Below are 17,810 nucleotides of genomic sequence, written 5' to 3' on the forward strand. Positions count from 1 at the left end.
TTTCTTATGGCTTTATGCATCTTTATGCAAAATGTGGGTGGAAGCGCTATGATCACATACCGCTTCATTAGTGCCAGTCCTGCAGGAGGGACGGATCAGCTGGAGCAAGTATGGATAGAGTATTACTAGTATTTCCAATGACTTTTCCAAGAGGCTATCTCTGCTCTAACCACAGGCTGTCTTTGCCTGCTGGCTGTGTGAGTTCACTGTTGCAGTCAGCGGAAAGAGGGAAGCACTTGAAGCACCTCAAAGGAAGCAGTCATCTTCTGCAGGTCTTCAGAAGTGCCTCTCGCTGGCCACTGCCTGTATAGGAAAGCTGAGGCAATTAGATCACTACTTTCGTCCCTTCCAGGGCTCAGACACCTAAAATTTCACTGAGGTAATAATGTCTCACTGAGGTATCTAAAGTAGATGGACAAGATTCCAGCCCAAGGACTCAAAGCTTCACAGCTAATGATTGTAAGGAAAAAAAAAAAAAACAAAACAGAACACAAAAAATAGTGTATCAATAAGAAAAAAAATGACAACTACAGAAAAACAAAGAAAAGGAAGTATCAGTTAAAACTAGGGTGTATCATAATACAGTAATTGAGAAGAATCAAAGGCATAGAGACTTAATGCTATTGTTTCTCCTCCACTTCACATCCCATCAGCCTTTAGAAGAAATAAACGGCACTCTAACAAATCTTCCTCTATCCTTTTATGAATCATGGAGGGTTGGAAATAATTTTAACACTGAAAGAAGTAGTAGGACCAGTAAGAACACAATCTTGACCCATCCGTTGTTCCCCCCTTGGTCTAATTTTTGCATAGCGCTGTCTGAAAAAGGACAGAAGAACATTTATTTCCATGGCTTAAATGTGCATTGATTGATTTTATTATACTAGAAAACCTGAGAAAGCATGGTGTATTTATATAAAGATCGCATAAATGCACTGTAGGCAAGTTTCGCAGTTTAAAGTTACAAAGAGCTTTCATTAGTGCTGTCGTTCTGAGAATAGGCTGTAAAGAGTCCTCAGCATAAAGGAGTCAGGACTTGATTTTTCCTGAGATAAGTTGAAAGAATAATACACCTTTTCTAAACGTCAGTGTTTCTTCTTTCATGTCTTTTTGTGATGCTCTTCCTACCATGGCGTGCATGGCTGAGAACAATATGCATTAAGAACGAAACCTTCATTGATGTGACTGCGTAATGTTGTTTATTATTTATGCTTGCATAACCCGGCGTGTTAATAAAAAGAGAAGAAATTCAGAGATACATAACATTAAATGCTTGTTTTCATCCCGGAGCAACTACAGAGTCTGGTTTGACTTTATGCATATATTTCCGAGAGCAGAAAGCGAGCCAGTTCTGCTGAGCGGTCTGACCTAACGCAGAAGAAGTCGTATTGCTGTGTGCTTTTCTAGAAAGTGAGTTTTTTGTTTTGTTTTGTTTTGTTTCGAGGGGAGGAGGAGGTGACACCCCCAAACCTTTGCGTGGCTCCCCGTCGTCCCCAGAGCCGAGGCGTTACTTACGGGCTGAAATCGAGCACAGGGGTAAAAACTTCCTCCCGCGGGACCGCTGCTGGCAGTTTTAGCTGGGTGTCAGGGCTGAAGCACATCTGTTAGTGGCACAGCACAGCCAAAATCCCCCCCCTGAGCGCCGTGGGTCCCTCAGCCCAACCTGCAGTCGGTCACAGGGACCATCAGGGCGGGCTCCCCGCTGCCTCAAGCCCTCGCCGCCTTTCCCACGGGCCGAGGGGCTGACGTTGCTGCAGGGTTTGGGGTTTGGGGTCCGGTCTCCGCGCTGCCCCCCCACCTCCTCCTCCTCCTCCTCCTGCCCGTCCCTTCCCTTCCCTTCCCCCGCCGCACATGCCCAGAAGGGCGGGAGCCGCGGCGCGGCCGTGACAGCGGCGCCTCCCTCCCCTCCCTGCCTGCCTCCCTCCGTCCCGTCCCTCCGTCCCTCCTTCCCTCCCCTTCTCCCTTCCCTCCTCCCCTGCCCTTCCGCTGGGTGGGTGCCGCCGGAGCCGCCCCCGGCCCGCCGCCGGAGCCCCGCCGCGCCACGCAGCCGGCCGGGCGCCTTCCCCTGGTCTCCGCGGGGCGGGAGGAGGCAGCCATGTCGCTATTGTCTGCGCTGCTGCCCCTGCTCGCCGTCTACCGCGCCGGCATCGCCGCCATCCTGCGGCAGCTGGGCCGCCGCCGCCGCTGCCCCCCGCCCGCAGGTGAGCACCGCGCCCGGACGCCGCGCCGGCGCCCACAGCACGGAGCCGGGTAGACCTGGCGGCCGGGGCCGCCGCCGCTGCCTCCCCGCCGAGCCCCAGCGGGGCCGCCGCGACCTTGGGGGCGCTGGGGCCGCCGAGCCCCGCCGGGCTCCTCCCCGCCGCCCCCCGGCCGCGGGGTGTGGCGGGGGCCGGGCCGCAGCCGGAGGGCCCCGCTGCGGCTTCGCTACGTTGGTTATTATTATTACTATATATATTTTTTTTCCCTTCCTTCCGGCCGCTTTGCCTCAGAGCGGGGACTGCCGGGTCCGGCCCCAGGTAAGGCGCTGTGAGGCGGGGGGCGGGGGGGGGCTGCCCCTGCCCGGCCCCTGGCCCCGCAGCCCGGGCTGGCAGGAGCCTTCGTGATGGCTGGGGAGCTGCGCTTTCGCTTTTTATCCCTCTCTTCTTTCTATTATTATTATTTATTTTTGGTTCGCAGCATGCTTAGTAACAACTCTTTTTTTATTTTTATTTATTTTTTATTTTTTTGTCCCGTAACATTGACAGAGGAAGCTTTGAGTTTGCCAGGAAGCGAAGATCTTGAGTTTCCTCTTCCCTCACGTTGCTCTAGAGGAGGTCAGCTGCGCTTCTGGTCGTAACAAACTTAGGGCCAGCCGCACGGACCCGTACGGCGTCCTCAGACCTCAGCCTAAAACTCCGTAAAGCCAGCGAGTGCCTCTGACTTCCTCCACTTAGCAGCCAGGGAGCCTCCGTGGAGCTGCTGGTAGCTTTAACAGGAGGGAGGGTGAAGGAAGAGGCAGCTGGCGAGGTGTCCCAGCAGGGAGGTGAGGCAGACAGGAGGTGTCCGGAGCACTGGGACGCGCGAGCTGAGCGTGGTTGTGTGCGTCCCGTCGCACGTGGCCTCGTGGGTAGCGCTTCCTCTCGTTTCCTTCACTCCTGGCAGCTCTGCAGGAGGCTGGGATTCTCCTTTCTCTTTCTCAAAATGCAGGGATGAAAAAGGGAAACAAGCAGAAGAACCCTAACGACAGAGAGGCAGATGTGCATAGAGTTTGAAGTCATCTGAGCATTTTTCTAGCATTAGTTTCTCTTGGCAGAGTAAAACTGGGTATTGTGCCTAGGGTGCGTAACACTTTCCAAATCTTTTTTGAACCAAGGAGGAAGAGCGTGATGAAAACGTGACCCAAGCGTTTTGGTGCTGTTACGTTCTTTACTACTATTAAAAAAATGTTGAATTTGGAAATGCCAGATTAAGGCAGCAAACATACCACCAGGGAAACGTCAGCTGGCCCGAGTAGGACTGGGACGGATTGACAGAACTGGAAAGCTTTCCCTCAGTCCTGACTCGGGGTGGTTCCTTCCAAGGACAAGTAGTTTCCTCCTCGTACAGTTGTTTGTGCGCAGTTGCCTCTTGGCAGTTGCTTGCTGCATTGCTTTGACTCGGTGTGTCTAGCCAGGGCTTCAGAAATGTGCCAGCTTGTCAACAGGAATGTTTTCACCTAGATTAGCCATGTTTTCATGCAGTAATTTCAAAATCGGGACTGCAGCGTGACAAAAAGCTACAGTGTTTATTGCGATATGCTTAATTAAAGCTTGGATCAGTTAACTCAGCTTACTGTAAGAAGTTGCCAAGTAACTTTTCGAGGCAGGAGTCTCAAAAGCACTGAAGTGCCAGTGTTTTGGGCCGCCCGTGTTTCTCCAAGGGGCTGTCCTTAGCTCTCAGAAACACCCGCGCTCGCTGGCAGCAGTAGCTGCCAGAGGATTTTCCAGGGGAGAGAGGCAAAGGGAGAAGGGCTGGGAAGCGCTGGTGGTGCACGGAGCCACGTCTCCCGTCCCAACTACTTGGCCTCGATTCCCCCATCCCAGCACCGCGGTCGTGCTGCAGCGCCGGAGCAGCCCCGTCGCAGAGGTGGCACAGCGGAGGGATGGCTGGGAGCTCATCCTCAGGCTCTGTGCTGGTGAGTGAAGGCAGCGACGAGGTATGGTGTAAACCCAGCCCTTCTGTCTCCGAGGCGTGCGGTTAGTTTTCCAAGAAGAGCTTGCTTTCTAGTGCTTACCAGAGAGATTTTCAGGACTTCAATTCGGAGTAAACCAAACTAGTTCTTTTTCTCTTTCCCTAAACTTAGTCAAAGTTGTGTGCTCTTGGCACACACACTTTATCCTGTCTTTTAAAAGTGATCATCTCTTCTGCCGCATCTTACCGGGCTTCTTCTCGTTTTTATAAATGGGATTCAAGACAGCTTTTTTTTGGGAGAGGGAAAAGTTTGAGTTCTGGAATCTAGATTCAGTGCGAAAAGTTAATAATTGATTTGAGTTGTGAACTGAAAAGATCCAGCTCTTCACTCTGAAAGTGTAGCCACCACCAGCTACTGCCTCCGACCCAGAGCAGGAAGCTTTGTCTGAAGTTCTGGTCTTGGAGCACAGGGAAGGCGAATCCAAAGCTGGGAGGATAAGCGGGGCACAATCAGCGATTGTGCCCTGCTAAGAAAAAGCAGTGTGCAGAAGTAAAGGGGAAGAGGCTATTTATGCTCCAATTTTCCAAGCACGAATCGCAGAGGTGGTGTACCTGCAGGTGGCTGGTGTAAGCTGGGTTAGTTAGTGCCGCGGCGAGACCCTCTGCTGACCCGTGTCGGCAGGGGTGGGCGACTCGTGTAGCCCAGAACAAAAGCAGTCCCTAGGTTACCAGGTGCGCCCGCTCACGGCAAGCACGTGGCCTCCCGTTCCTCTTTGTGGGACAGGTTCGCACTGTTCTCTTCAAATTGGGTGCATCGACCTGAGACAGGAGAGGCGACACGTCTCGTCCTCAGAGCCAACATAATCAGGCGACACAACGGAGCAGTGATCCTCGGCTTACGATGAGGACACAGGGTTTCAGAGATTGCCCCATGTAGTCCTTCAGCGGCTGGACCAGCACGGGGGGTGTCCCGATGCCATGGCGGGGAAACTCGAGGCTTTGGCTGTTAGTCTCTTTGGGGGGAGAGTGCTAACCAACTGGAGCTTCAGCTGTTGCTTAATGCTTTACTTTTCCTCTTTGATATCTGATTATGCTCTTTGCTTATTTCTGGCAAAAACTAGTCTTTTATTTCTACAATAAATCACTGCAAGTCTGCTATTGCCTCACGTATCACTTCGTTGTTTGGTATCCAGAGAACTCTTGTTGTCTAACAAGTGTTCAGTGGACTAAACAACTTACAGTTTCACTAGAATCTACTATTTCGATGTTCCTTGCAATGCTTCAATTGAAAAAAAAAAAAAAAAAGTCCTGTTTATATAAAGATCTTGATATAATCGGCTCTTAAAAAAGAAAACTCTATAGAGTGAATTGCTAAAAGATGGACTAACTTTAATTGTGACACCAGGCTATTAACTCTGGAAATGTGGTCACTGAAAGTCGTCTTACTGATGGATTACAAACAGTTTTCATGTACTAATAACTCCTTTTGGAAGTTTAAAAGCTTCTCAAGGAACTTATTTGGCATTTTCCTCCTGCCTTTTGTCTTCTGTATATGTGGTTTGATTGAAGTTTGGTAGGGGAAGACTAAGTGCTGAGCGTTCTGCAGTTTGGAAGTCTGAGTAGTTAAGTTTGGTATCTGCGATGTGTAGAAAAAGGGCTTTGACGAAGGCGGCAGTGAGTGAAGTCCAGAAGACCTTAAAGCTGGCCGATAGCCTTCTTTAAAGTGATCAGAATATCATATACATGTATTTTAATTTGCCCCAGTTTCTAGTTAATCAGTATCATAATTTGCACCACATCTATTTATAATTGATCGTGAAATATTAATTTGAGAGCATGCATCTCTTAATTTTAATTCCTGCGCTGAGGGCTTCTGCTTTATATGCCTAAAGCGTAAGAGCAGACTAAACACTTCCTGCTCGCAGGCGTACCAACGCCAGGTTTTAAAACATCCAGTTCCAGAGATGGGCAAAGAAACCATCAGGCAGGAAAGATTGATGGTAGGCAAAAATTAACTTGCACCTAATTCTTAATCCCTCTCCCCACGCAGGCCCATCAGAGAGCTGCTGAGGTAGGTTTAAAAGTTAGGAAAGACAACTTTTATGGTTACCTCTGTGCTGAATGAGGCAAGGGTTCTGCCAAAAAGATACGGTGTAATTACAGCCTGTGTCACTGCTGCGTGTGCACAAGGGGGCAGAGCGAAGGTGGCTGCACACCTGGCGTGTCCCAACATCCAAATCCCTGCTTTCACAACCCAGCGCCCACTTTGGACGTCGTATTTCTGTCTGCCAGTGTGGAAACGGAGCTCCGTCTGCCGCCAGCACAGCGCCTGTGCCCTCCGTCGTGGGGCTGAGCCTTCAGCCTCCGTCCCTGATGACCTCAGGAGGATGAGAGCGGACTGGGGCTGAAGAGCAGGGCTGCGGGAAGCAGCCTGGCCTGGCCCAGAGCATGCCAGGAAACCTGGCCTTCCTCCTCCTCTTCATCTTCCTGATGTCAGCCCCAAGGCCAGCAGATGTTGAAGGGCTGTCCCCAGGCCAGCAGCGCTGGAAAGTGGTGACCCCAAAACATGACAGTGGTTTTGGCCTGGCTGCATGTGTGGGAGAAGGAGGAGGAGGAGGAGGAGAAGGAGGAAGAGAAGGGCAGCAGCTCCTCCGAATCCATGCTCTGTTGCAGTGTGGGTGGGAATTCAAGGGAGAAGGCGAAGGTGCTTCCATAGCCTGAAGGCTGTCTGTTCACAGGGAGGGTTTGCAGCAGACCAAAGCAGCCCCGTTTTTTTACAGTGGAAGGGTAGGTGAGCTGAAGGAGAGGGCTTCTGCCAGCCGCCTGTGCGACACGGATCTCTTCCTCCAGAAGAATATACAAGTGCTCTTATTTATTTGTTTTTAACCATACTGCCAGCTAGACTACACACCACTCGAGGAGGGGCAGGGATGATTAGTAGTTTACATTAGAGCTACTATGACGAGTTGGAATTGGTGTACAGCGTTACAACAAAAGCTGCGTTACGCTGACATGTCCTTAACTGTGGCAATGCTGCTCGGTGCCACTAGTGCCAAGTGCCAGACCTATCTAAAACTGATGGTAAAGCTGTAACATCCATAAGAGTGAAGGGTGGGGAGAGTCTGTAACTCTCCCTTGCTCTGAAATAACTTGTGTTTTATCAGTCCGTGATGAACTTTTTATGGTCCCGGGGGTGTCATAGTAATTTTAAATATTAAGGAGGAATCAATTCCATTATTATAGTGCCTTCCTCCTTGCTTTTAGGAACTGCCATGTAATTGCAAAGGAAACTGTAAGATTTAACAAAATGCCAGGAGCCTTTATGCTTTCCAGAGATGCCGTGTCATGGAGTGAAGTGGAAGACACCGAAAGCAATAAGGACACATACTGATAGGACATATCTTGTCCGTAGGCTGCGTGATGCTATAGCAGGGCTACGTCGTTATACATCACACCACGTTGTCATTCAGCATCACCAGTTTTGGTGAGATTGCATACATTGGTGCTGTTAACATGCACATTTTTAGAATTATGCAGCATTATTGTGTTGAATCAATACTTTATCCTGGCAACTTAAAAAGTATTGAGTAAATCACAGTAGAGGGCATATGAGTAGTCAACTCCCTCCACTCCCCCCCAGATTATAAAAGGTTTGCACCCAGAAGTAAATCTTAAGATATCAATAGTGAAAACAAAACAAACAAAATACCCGCCCGGCACATCTCGTGCTAAGTCTAAACCAACAGCTGTGCTTAAATAAATATATTTAGTCTTGGTAAACCTGTCTGGCTTTTCATTCAAGCAGTTCATGACGTGCTGCAAAATACCTTCTGCAGCTCAGAGGGAAAATATTTTTTCTCTGTGATGCTTGTCGACAGAGGAGAACATGCTGGTGGAGCTGCACCCATAAATTTTTGGGGGATGCTCCCCGACAGCAAGTTTGGAAAAGTCAGATGCTTTATTCCTCCCCCAACCAGCTGGTCTTATTGCCCAGGGATTCCCGTGTTTTGGCACAGAGGCAGCTCCTGAGGAGCAGAGAAGGGAGCTGTCACGTTGCTTTCGGGCTGGCTGCAGGAATCCTCTTTCAGTTTCTCTTCTGCCCTCTTCCCCTGGGTCTTCACAGAGGAGGTCCCGGCAGTGCTGGCTGATGGCTTCCTTCTCCCTCCCTCCCCTGGCGAAGGGCTGCTTGCTGCGGCTGGGCTGGTGCTGGGGGAGAAAGGAAGAAGTGTCGGGGTGCAGTTGTGCTGCTGGGTGGCTTTTGGGTACAGGGTAGTAAGCTCTGGCAGGTGGCTGCCTGTGCTGTGTGCAGAGACGCTGTAGGCCTCAAATAGTACTTGCATGTGACTGCTCAAGCAGTGTTTTCCTGTGCGGGTATTTAGGTACAGATCGCTAAGCCTTGCCTTCTCACCGTCTTCTCTAGCAGGTTGCCCCCACCCCCATGCCAACTTCTTTAGTCTTTTGAGGAAAGGACGGCAAAATTATTTTCCAGCTGATGTGGTTAATAACTTTTATTAGTGCTTTCCTGACTGCCTTTTCCTGTCATTATAATGCAGTGTTATTCCAGGAACCGAGACTGTGAACTAGCGCTTCAGGAGGTTGCTTTGGTTTCTGAAAGAGAAGGACAGGAAAGGTGTCAGAGGCGTGTTGTTGATCTGCGTGCAGGTTCAAATTTTGCTTCCTTTTGTTTCTGTCAGAAAACATCTTTACATTTCAGAGGAGCAGATTAATGCCATAATTTGCATCACAGCTTTCTTTCTTTTTTTTTTTTTTTTTCTTTTTTTTTTCTAAAGCAAACCCTGGGACAGTTAGCTCCAGCTAACACAGCTTCTTTCAAAATAAACAAACAATAAAACCTTTGCTCCTTTCAGTATCAGGTTTCATTTGAAATAAATGTTTGTAGTGAAGTTCAGAAACCCTTAGGCAAGAGGATGTCAGTCGAGCCCTAACTATAACTGGGGGGGCTAAGGGACAGGAAAACACTATAGCAAATAGTCTGGCTTGTGTGACAATAATGTGTGAACTGTGTGGCAGTTGTTATACTTCCTCTACCGAGAATTATGTAAGTCCAGAAACAAGATTTACTCAGATCTTCTAGCTCAGTTTCACAGCAAAATGTGCTGTATTAAAAACACTTTTTAATTTTTGACATTTTAATGGGCTTCTTGTAGGTCACACTTCCTGCAAATCTCATCTTTAAATTTGCAAATGTAATTAGTAAGGTAGGTTTCTTGATATATATTCAGAGAAACACTGCTTTCACATAGTTAAGTGTGGACAAACTTGTGCTTTCTCATCGTATCTTTATCTTACTGCCTTTATCAGGTACTCATTAATGAGTGAAGGATCAAAAGGTGGGACGGTGGCCAAGAAGCAATGGAGAATAAAAGTTTAGAAGGTTCCCCATCAGACCTAAAGTTAGTGGCTCATCCGAGAGCAAAGAGTAAAGTGTGGAAGTACTTTGGTTTTGATACCAATGCAGAAGGATGCATATTACAGTGGAAGAAAATCTACTGCCGTATTTGCATGGCGCAGATTGCCTATTCAGGGAACACGTCCAACCTTTCCTACCACCTCGAGAAAAACCACCCCGACGAATTCTGTGAGTTTGTGAAAAGCAACACCGAGCAGATGAGGGAGGCCTTTGCTACCGCCTTTTCAAAAATCAAGCCGGAATCATCGCAGCAGGTTGTTCAAGACAGCCTCATCATGAAGACCTACCAGAACTACGAAAACAAAAAGCATCAGGAACTGACGTCCGCAGTCATCAGCTTGATCTGTGAGGGCATGTATCCCGCCTCCATCGTCGACGAGCCCACCTTCAAGGCCCTCTTGAGAACAGCTGATCCTAGGTATGAACTTCCTAGCCGGAAGTATTTCTGTACAAAAGCTATTCCTGAGAAATACAATGCCATTAGAGAAATCGTCCTAAAGGAGCTCACCGACGTTCTGTGGTGCGGCATATCCACGGACATGTGGAGGAGCGAAAACCAGAACAGGTCGTACGTTACCGTCGCGGTTCACTTTCTCAGCAGCAGTCCTTCAAACTGCCTGGCGGTTAACTCACGGTGCTTAAAAACGTTTGAAGTACCGGAGGATAATACTGCAGAGACTATCACCCGAGTCCTTTACGAAACGTTCATCGAATGGGGAATCAATACAAAAGTCTTTGGTGCTACGACAGATTACAGTAAAGACATTGTGAAAGCTTGCTCTCTCCTAGATATTCCAGTGCAGATGCCTTGCTTGGGGCACACTTTTAACGCCGGAATACAACAAGCTTTTCAGCTCCCGAAGCTCTGCGGCCTTCTTGCCAGGTGCCGAAAACTGGTGGAGTATTTTCAGCAGTCTACCATGGCGATGTATATGCTGAGCGAGAAGCAGAAGCAGCAGAATATTCTCCACTGCATGCTGGTGAGCGATCGCGTTTCCTGGTGGGGCAGCACGCTTGCCATGTTGCAGCGTCTCAAGGAGCAGCAGTTCGTCATCGCCGCCGTTCTCGTGGAGGACAGCAACAACCACCACCTCATGCTGGAGGCCAGCGAGTGGAACACGATCGAAGGGCTGGTGGAGCTGCTGCAGCCTTTCAAGCAGGTTGCGGAGATGATGTCCGCTTCCAAGTACCCAACAATCAGTATGGTGAAGCCGCTTCTCCACATGCTTCTGAATACCACCCTGAACATCAAGGAGAACGATCTGAAAGAAATCAGCATGGCGAAGGAGGTAATAGCGAAGGAGCTGTCAACCACCTACCAGCACACCCCGGAAATAGACATGTTCCTCAATGTTGCCACTTTCCTGGATCCTCGTTACAAAAAACTGCCTTTTCTTTCCGCCTTTGAGCGGCAGCAGGTGGAAAACAGAGTGGTGGAAGAAGCAAAAAGCCTGCTGGAGAAAGTCAAAGAAAACACCTTTCGGACTGAAGAAAAGTTCTTCGCGGTTTCGGAGGAGCCCCCGGTGAAAAAAATAATTATCTCCTCCACTCCTCCTCCTACTAGCGTGATCAACAACATGCTTGCAGAGATCTTCTGCCAGACGGGGGGTGTGGAAGACCAGGAGGAATGGCACGCTCAGATTGTTGAGGAGTTGAGCAACTTTAAGTCTCAAAAGGTCCTTGGTTTGAATGAAGACCCGCTAAAGTGGTGGTCTGACAGACTAGCGCTGTTTCCAGTTTTACCAAAGGTTCTCCAAAAATACTGGTGTATTCTGGCCACAAGGGTCTTTCCCGAACGCCTTTTTGGTTCTTCTGCTAACGTTGTCAGTGCAAAGAGAAACCGGTTAGCCCCAGCGCACGTGGACGAGCAGATCTTTTTGTACGAAAACACTCGGAATGGGTCCGAGGCAGAACCGGAGGATGAAGACGAAGGAGAATGGGGTTTGGAACAGGAACAGATTTTTAATTTAAATGACTCGGTAAACGTAAACAACAATTTCTTTAATATCCGAGACAGTGGGTTTGTTTAACAGGACTACTGTGGTACATTTAATAACAAAGAAAAAGGTATTTGTCTTAAGTTACCAAAAATACTTCTGTTTATGCTATGAATGCTGTAAATATTGAACAGTTGTAACAAACTTGATTTAGCTTCCATTGTCTATGTTTTTCCCACTGTCTTAAAACATCAATGAGTTGTGATTAAACAGCACTGAAATGAACGAGGAAATAAATGCTACAAAGATCGTGATTTCTGACTGTGGCCCAGATCTCAGAGAGCACTTAGCCATGTGCTTCCTTTCCGCTTGCTTCAGTGGGAGGGAAACACATGCCTATGTGCTGTCTGTAATGAAAATATTTTTCCTGAATCAAGACCCTGAGCAAGGGACTTTTAAAGTTCTATGCCTCCAATTATAAATCCCACTTGATTTAGGGCGTTAGCTTTAAATTTTGGATTTTAAAATGTTATTCTTGAATTCCATTAATCAGAGCAGCAAAGACTTTTAGAGTATGTCAATGCTATAGAATGAAAAAAAAGATCTTGAGCCTGATTTTCTTTTTCACTACCTCATATCTTAGGCCTGGTCTGTGCTAGATGAGATCAGCTGGTGTAATTCTGTCACTTAGGGGACTATGTTACTACTTTCACCGCTGTCGCGCTGGCATAGTCCGTAGTGTGGATGCACCTCCACTGGGGCAATTTATTCGGCCTTCCAGTGCGGTATAAATGGTATAAACGCTTCCAAACTGGTATGGCTGTGTCCACATCGGTTGGGTTTTACCGTGGAGCTGTCGCAGCTAAATGGCAAAACCCCTTTTTGTCCGGACGAGCCCTGGCAGTAGCACGCGGGGCGCGGGCGGGTGGCAGCCTACACCCAGGAGCAGAGCAGCGAAGGCAGGAGGCGTGCCAGGGCCACGGGTCTAACTCTGTGTGCGTGTGTTATAACGTGCTTAACCTTTTAATTTAAGTGGGCGCTTCGCCCAGGGTAGCTAGGAAGTTTTGTTGGTGAGAAAAGCAGAATAAAAAGCTTTAATATTATGTAAATATATTTAAAGGAGGGGGACCCCTCCGTTTCCCTACACGTATCCGGTGAGTCTTTAGGATTGTTTCTTGTTACGTTAGCACTTAAAAACTTTTTTTTTTCTTCCTGTCTCTTTTTTTTTTTTTTTTTTTCAGTTTGTAGAGTGGACTTTAGTCTGGTCCAGTCAAATGTTTGAGTACTGTTTCCGATTAGTTGTTGTGTATTGCAATTGTTTCCTTTGTGTCTCTAGACCTAAAAGTTTTCAGCCCTTTTAAGAACTTGGTTAAAAAAAAAAAAAAGAAAGAAAATGAAAAAAAAAAAGTAAAAAAATATCCAACAACCAAAACCCCACATTTCTTAGGAAATACTGCTGGTCATAAACACGATGCTAGTTCACATGTGGCACAGAGTGGGACGGCAGCCAGCATTACTCTGTGCAGCACGGAGGAGGGATCCTGTCACTGCCCAGTGACAGCTGAGGGTTGATGTTTTTTTGTGGTGGGCATCTTGTCCCTCACTCAAAATCTCCCAGCTCAAACTGTTCTGAGAGGGTCAGTCTCACCTGTTCAGATGCCAGCCTTTCCCATCTGTCCATAAAGTAGTCAAAAAATTAAGTGAGGCAAATTCTGGAGCTCTCTTCCCAGCTGTGAAGAGCGGACTCCAACCTGCTCCCCGGCGGTGGTCTCAAATGACCCTGCTGCTAGAAACGTGTGAGGTGTCTAGGGATGGGAAAGGCCATGGCTGATTTAGCATGTTTGTGTAAGCACAGCCCTTCTGTAGAGAGGCCAGTGGAAGACTGGTCATAACCATTACCGGGGAAGAAGTCTTGACTTTTTTGTCCCTGTGGCATCCACAGACCTGTAGAGAGGGCCTGGCCAGCAGGAACATGTGAAAACGGGAATGACGCTGGAATTGAATATACTACCAAACTGCTTGTTTATGTCCTGGTCGGGTAGTTTTTGCAGGTGTCAGACCTCCCTCCGTGTGTGGCAGGAAGGGGTGTGTGGATGCGCTGCAGCGGTGGCTGCAGTTGCCCAAGATGCAGCACGAAGGCTCGGCACAACAGACCCATAGGCTGTCTACGAGGGCCTCAAAGTCGAGTCGAGGAAGGGAGCAAGGTGCAGAAATGGTTTTAAGGCCCTGCGAGCACCCGCCGTGCCCAGTTTCACCACCAAGTGCTGCCAGGGAGCTGCAGGACACCAGCGTGAGGCATGTGCGTCGCCCTCGATGCCAGGGGCTGCAGGACGAGCCTGGGGCAGCGCCTCATCCTCATGGGGCGGAAAGCACACAGTGAGGCTTACGGCTTGGCTCGCTCCTCACCCAGCTGTGCTGAGAGCAGTGCGATGCACTGTTCTCTCCCTCCTAGCTTCCCTTAGTTATATAGATATTTTTTTTGGTATCCAAAATAAAGCTGTAGTTGGTTCAATTGAGAAGTCTTGGCATTCTCTTAAAAATAAAAAAAAAAGGGGGGTAGGGGAAAAACAAAGCCATTGTTAGTTCTACCCGTTGTTTGTGAGATTTTTATTTAATGTTCTAAGCTTGGAATATTGTTAAATAAAACAGAAAAATAAGTTAGTTACTAGAGTATTTGTCTGATGTGTGTTCGTATCTGCAGCACTTTATGACTTTGAACTCTTCCGCAACAAGGGGAGGTTATATTCTAAGGTTTTGAAGCTATGCATTTATTTTCCTTTTGATCCTGTAAGTTATTAAAAAAAAAAAAAAAAAAAAAAAAAAGCTGTATAAATCTTTTGGATTAAAAAAATATGACGATGAAAAACGTCAGAAGTTTAGACAGTTTCTCTTGCTTAAATATGTGTGGTGTTTTTTATTTAACAATATATTCTGTTGGTTGGTTGGGTGGAGAAACCTAGTTGCAGAGCTATTTTAAATATTGCTACAACGGGAGTTAAGTTGTTATTGCCAAGGGTGGGCCTGGGATGCATTTCCAAATTATGCTATTAAGTTAGATTTATGTTCATGTTTCTTGACAGCTAATTTGAATCCAAAGTCTGATGTCTCCATTTCTTTCTGGTACAGCTGAGGCATCTTTTTGGAGGGGCAATAGATAGACTTCAACTTTTGTGTACTTTCATGCTGGAAAAGTGACTTTTTAAATGTTTTCAAAATGCATACTTTAAGTCCAAAGAAGAGGAAATACCTGTTGCCACAGCTACGTGTTCCCAATTCAGGGTTACAACTCGAGGGGTTAGGTGCGGGTTCTTGTGACCAACAACGTCACTGAAAGGAGTTTTCTTGAATGACCAGTCTTGAGAGGCATTTGACCTTTGTACCACCAGGATTTATGATGAAGCCAAAAGGAACACACAGAACCTAACTGAGGTTGAAAAGGTGAAATTTTCCAGCAAATTGTATTAGAGTTTCCTTAGTTTAAATTAAGTAAGGACATAAATTTTTGGATTATTTGCAGAAAGGGCACGTTAATTTAAGTTTCTGTTGCAGCAACGTATCAAGGATATTGCTGAAATTAGGGCTCCGTCTTGCCAAGGCTCCTTAATAAAACGTTTCCTGCCCCCAAGTGAATATCTTAAAAAACCCTTCAGAGCAGTGGAGCTGGAGATACCTGCAATCTTTTTCCTGTTTCGTGGTAACTTCATTTCACCCAGTGAAGAAGAGCTTGGCTGCAGGAGTCAGTGTTGCTGCCCACATCGCCACAACCCACTGCCACCAACCCGACAGAAACACAATAGGTGTAGCACATGATATTCTATCATTTTTATACTCCAGGAATCTGATGATGTTGGCCTGCTTGTTTTAAAGTTGGAACTTTTCCTTTAGTTAATATCAGCGTGGTCCAATTAGCTGCACAGAAGCATTTGCATGCAGGCAGGAGTATGAAAAGCAAAAGAAACCGATGCTGGTTGCAGTACTCTGTAGGACCCCTGACGGCGTAGGAGTTAGATGTAGTTCTGCATGGCTTTGTCCTTTCTGCGGCAAAGCTGAAAAAGAAGGGACTGGTTAAGGACATCGTTTTGGAATGAGAAGATGTGGATTTTAACATACAAGTTGCAGATTTTACATATTCCATGACAGTTGGGTAAAGCATGATTTATACAGGAAAGCATGATTTATACAGGAAAAAATGCATTTTCATCTCCACACGACTTAAGTCTGTGGTCTCTGTTTCTGTATGTGCCTCTTGGAGGAAAGTCTCCTGAAGAGCGGTGGCCTGGCTCTGTGGGCACAGTGCTGTGTGGCACAGGCTGTCTTTTTGGTACACTGGCAAGACTCTTGTGCCTTGGCTCCTTGGGAGGTTTAGGCGTTGTGGCTGTTCCTTTTTTCTTTTTGTTTGTTTTTGTTTTTGCAGGCCAAGACTGAATAGTCTGTGTGGTCATACTTCCTCCAAACTACTGGTCGTCTGCCATATTCAAGATGTGTTTGTGTTTTTAGGAGATGTAGGGAAATTACAGATGTTGTTTTTATTCTTTTAATAAAATTACTATTTGGTGCTGTGGATAGAAGTTAACGATACAATGCAATTTTATGTCTGCCTTAAAAGCACATCAGTAGAGCCCTTCTGAAGACTTCATAGTTTTGAAACTGGAATTCAAGACATGCCTACAGTTGCTGTGTAATTTTCCATAAAAAGCATTTCCTTTAGGTTGAACAACAAAGATCGATCAAATAGATCTGTACTGTTTCTACAGTCATTCTCAGTGCTGCTGGAGTTGGGTTAAAATGCTACAGAGGAATTAAGTTTACCATGAAAAGACAAAGCATCGTCTTTCAGCTTAACTTGTATTTTAAAAACTTCTTCACCGAGAAAATTTAATTTGGATCTTTAAAAAAATATAAAGGCTGTTGTGGAAACCGTTTTCAAACAAGATGTCCTCAGACTCTGAAATGTTAATATTACAAATTTGGAGCGTTTATATTGACATTTCTGTGCAGGGTGCTATTGATTTACCTTGCTGCTGGAAGAAAAGGTTACTGCTCAAAAGAGTGACGCTTCCATCTGCCATGCTTTGAAGAGGTAATCAGACATAGCTCTGGTATTTTGTTCAGAGAAGTTGGAGAGGCTATTGCCGGCTGCACATGGATGCTGCTTTCCATGCCTTTCACCTGGTACTTACTTCCAGTGACTTCAACCCCCCACTGTATATTTTTTATGCTCCTCTGCCTCTGTTCCAGCTGTGTAAAGGATGCTTGCAGAGGCGTGCGGCCAGTGGAAGATCTATTTCATTTCCACTTCGAACATGTGCTGCTTTAGCAGCCTGTTCTTGTGCAGGAATTCACTTACATTGGTACAGAGTAAAGCTGCAGTTCCTCCTTGATAGATATTTTTGGGAAAACATTTGCAGTGGTTTTACTGTTTAGACACTGTTGCCAGAGGCAGACTGTCAGAAGCAGGTCTGGGTATTTTTAAGGATACCAGAGGCAGACGAAGGTAATTTTATTTGAAAATAAAATAAGAAATGTTGCCTTTATTAACACTCTTAGGTAGAACACTAATTAAAATGCACCCATAGATGTTTGTGATAGTATTATAGTTTATCTAGTTACATCCGTGGAGAATGAACATCCTCGGCTTACTGAGTGCACTGCAAGTCTTTCTGTATGTGTCCATAGCAGCATGTGCACAATGTCACGTTGAACTGTGATTCCCTAAGCAATGCAGAATAAGGTTATTATATTTTTTTAAAGTAGTTTCTTTTATTGCGTATGATTTTTTCAATATGTCATTTCCCCAAAATACTTGCAATCATAAATGAGAAATTCGTCTTTTATTTCTCTGATGGATGCTGATTTGCTTTTAAATTTTACACATTTTGTATCACTGTGTTTTGCTCTGCTTTTGTAGACACCATGACTGAAAGGGTTTAAATCTCTGTTTTCATTGGTGTGCTTTTTCTCATGAGTCATTGGTGAGGTTTACAGTGGTAGGATTTTAGAGTCCTAACAAGTATGGTGTCAGGCTGGTGTCAGGAAATCTCATGCCAGAAACATCCAGCCCCATGTCAGAAATGCTGTGTTCCAAACGAAATCTTTATTTTCTCAAATGTAGTTTTCTGATGTGTGTATTTGAGAGAGAGAGTGAAAAATAAAGTGCTTTTACAAACAATGCCCTGTTCTGTTTTATGGGTGCCAGTCGAGTTTGCTCCGAGTTAGTGTGATGGGCACACTGAGTGGTTTAGCCCCAGACTTGTGTTTCTTGAGCACACAGCAGAACTTAGATGAACAGAAAG

General features: G+C 46.5%; 2 protein-coding genes across 5 annotated transcripts in view; both read left to right on the forward strand.

Moving 5' to 3' along the window:
• Positions 1-2,062: 2,062 nt before the first annotated feature.
• On the forward strand, positions 2,063-14,187 carry ZBED1 (zinc finger BED-type containing 1). Of its 3 annotated transcripts, XM_072030058.1 has the most exons (3): positions 2,113-2,201; positions 2,490-2,516; positions 9,472-14,187. In XM_072030058.1, exon 3 carries the CDS (start codon positions 9,523-9,525, stop codon positions 11,608-11,610), a length of 2,088 nt encoding a protein of 695 aa, XP_071886159.1. In that variant the 5' UTR covers positions 2,113-2,201; positions 2,490-2,516; positions 9,472-9,522; the 3' UTR covers positions 11,611-14,187. The 3 variants fall into 3 exon arrangements, with proteins under 3 accessions (XP_027303023.1, XP_071886159.1, XP_071886168.1); XM_027447222.3 differs by lacking the exon at positions 2,490-2,516 and having other exon boundaries at positions 2,063-2,201; XM_072030067.1 differs by lacking the exons at positions 2,113-2,201; positions 2,490-2,516 and adding an exon at positions 2,602-4,153.
• DHRSX (dehydrogenase/reductase X-linked) overlaps positions 2,068-17,810 on the forward strand; it is a 169,136-nt gene continuing 153,393 nt past the window's right edge. The window contains exons 1-2 of one of the 2 annotated variants that reach the window (XM_038173129.2): positions 2,069-2,201; positions 2,490-2,516. In XM_038173129.2, coding sequence (XP_038029057.2) covers positions 2,096-2,201; positions 2,490-2,516 — 133 coding nt within the window. In that variant the 5' untranslated portion in view covers positions 2,069-2,095. Of the gene's footprint in view, positions 2,202-2,489; positions 2,517-17,810 lie in introns of both variants that reach the window. The other variant, XM_072030083.1, reaches the window with a different exon arrangement.

Source organism: Anas platyrhynchos, chromosome 1 (genome assembly GCF_047663525.1).
Source record: "Anas platyrhynchos isolate ZD024472 breed Pekin duck chromosome 1, IASCAAS_PekinDuck_T2T, whole genome shotgun sequence".
NCBI lineage: Eukaryota > Metazoa > Chordata > Aves > Anseriformes > Anatidae > Anas > Anas platyrhynchos.

Coding starts and splice junctions, on each gene's coding strand:
- ZBED1 (XM_027447222.3), top strand. CDS start 9,523: ATGGAGAATAAAAGTTTAGAAGGTTCCCCATCAGACCTAAAGTTAGTG.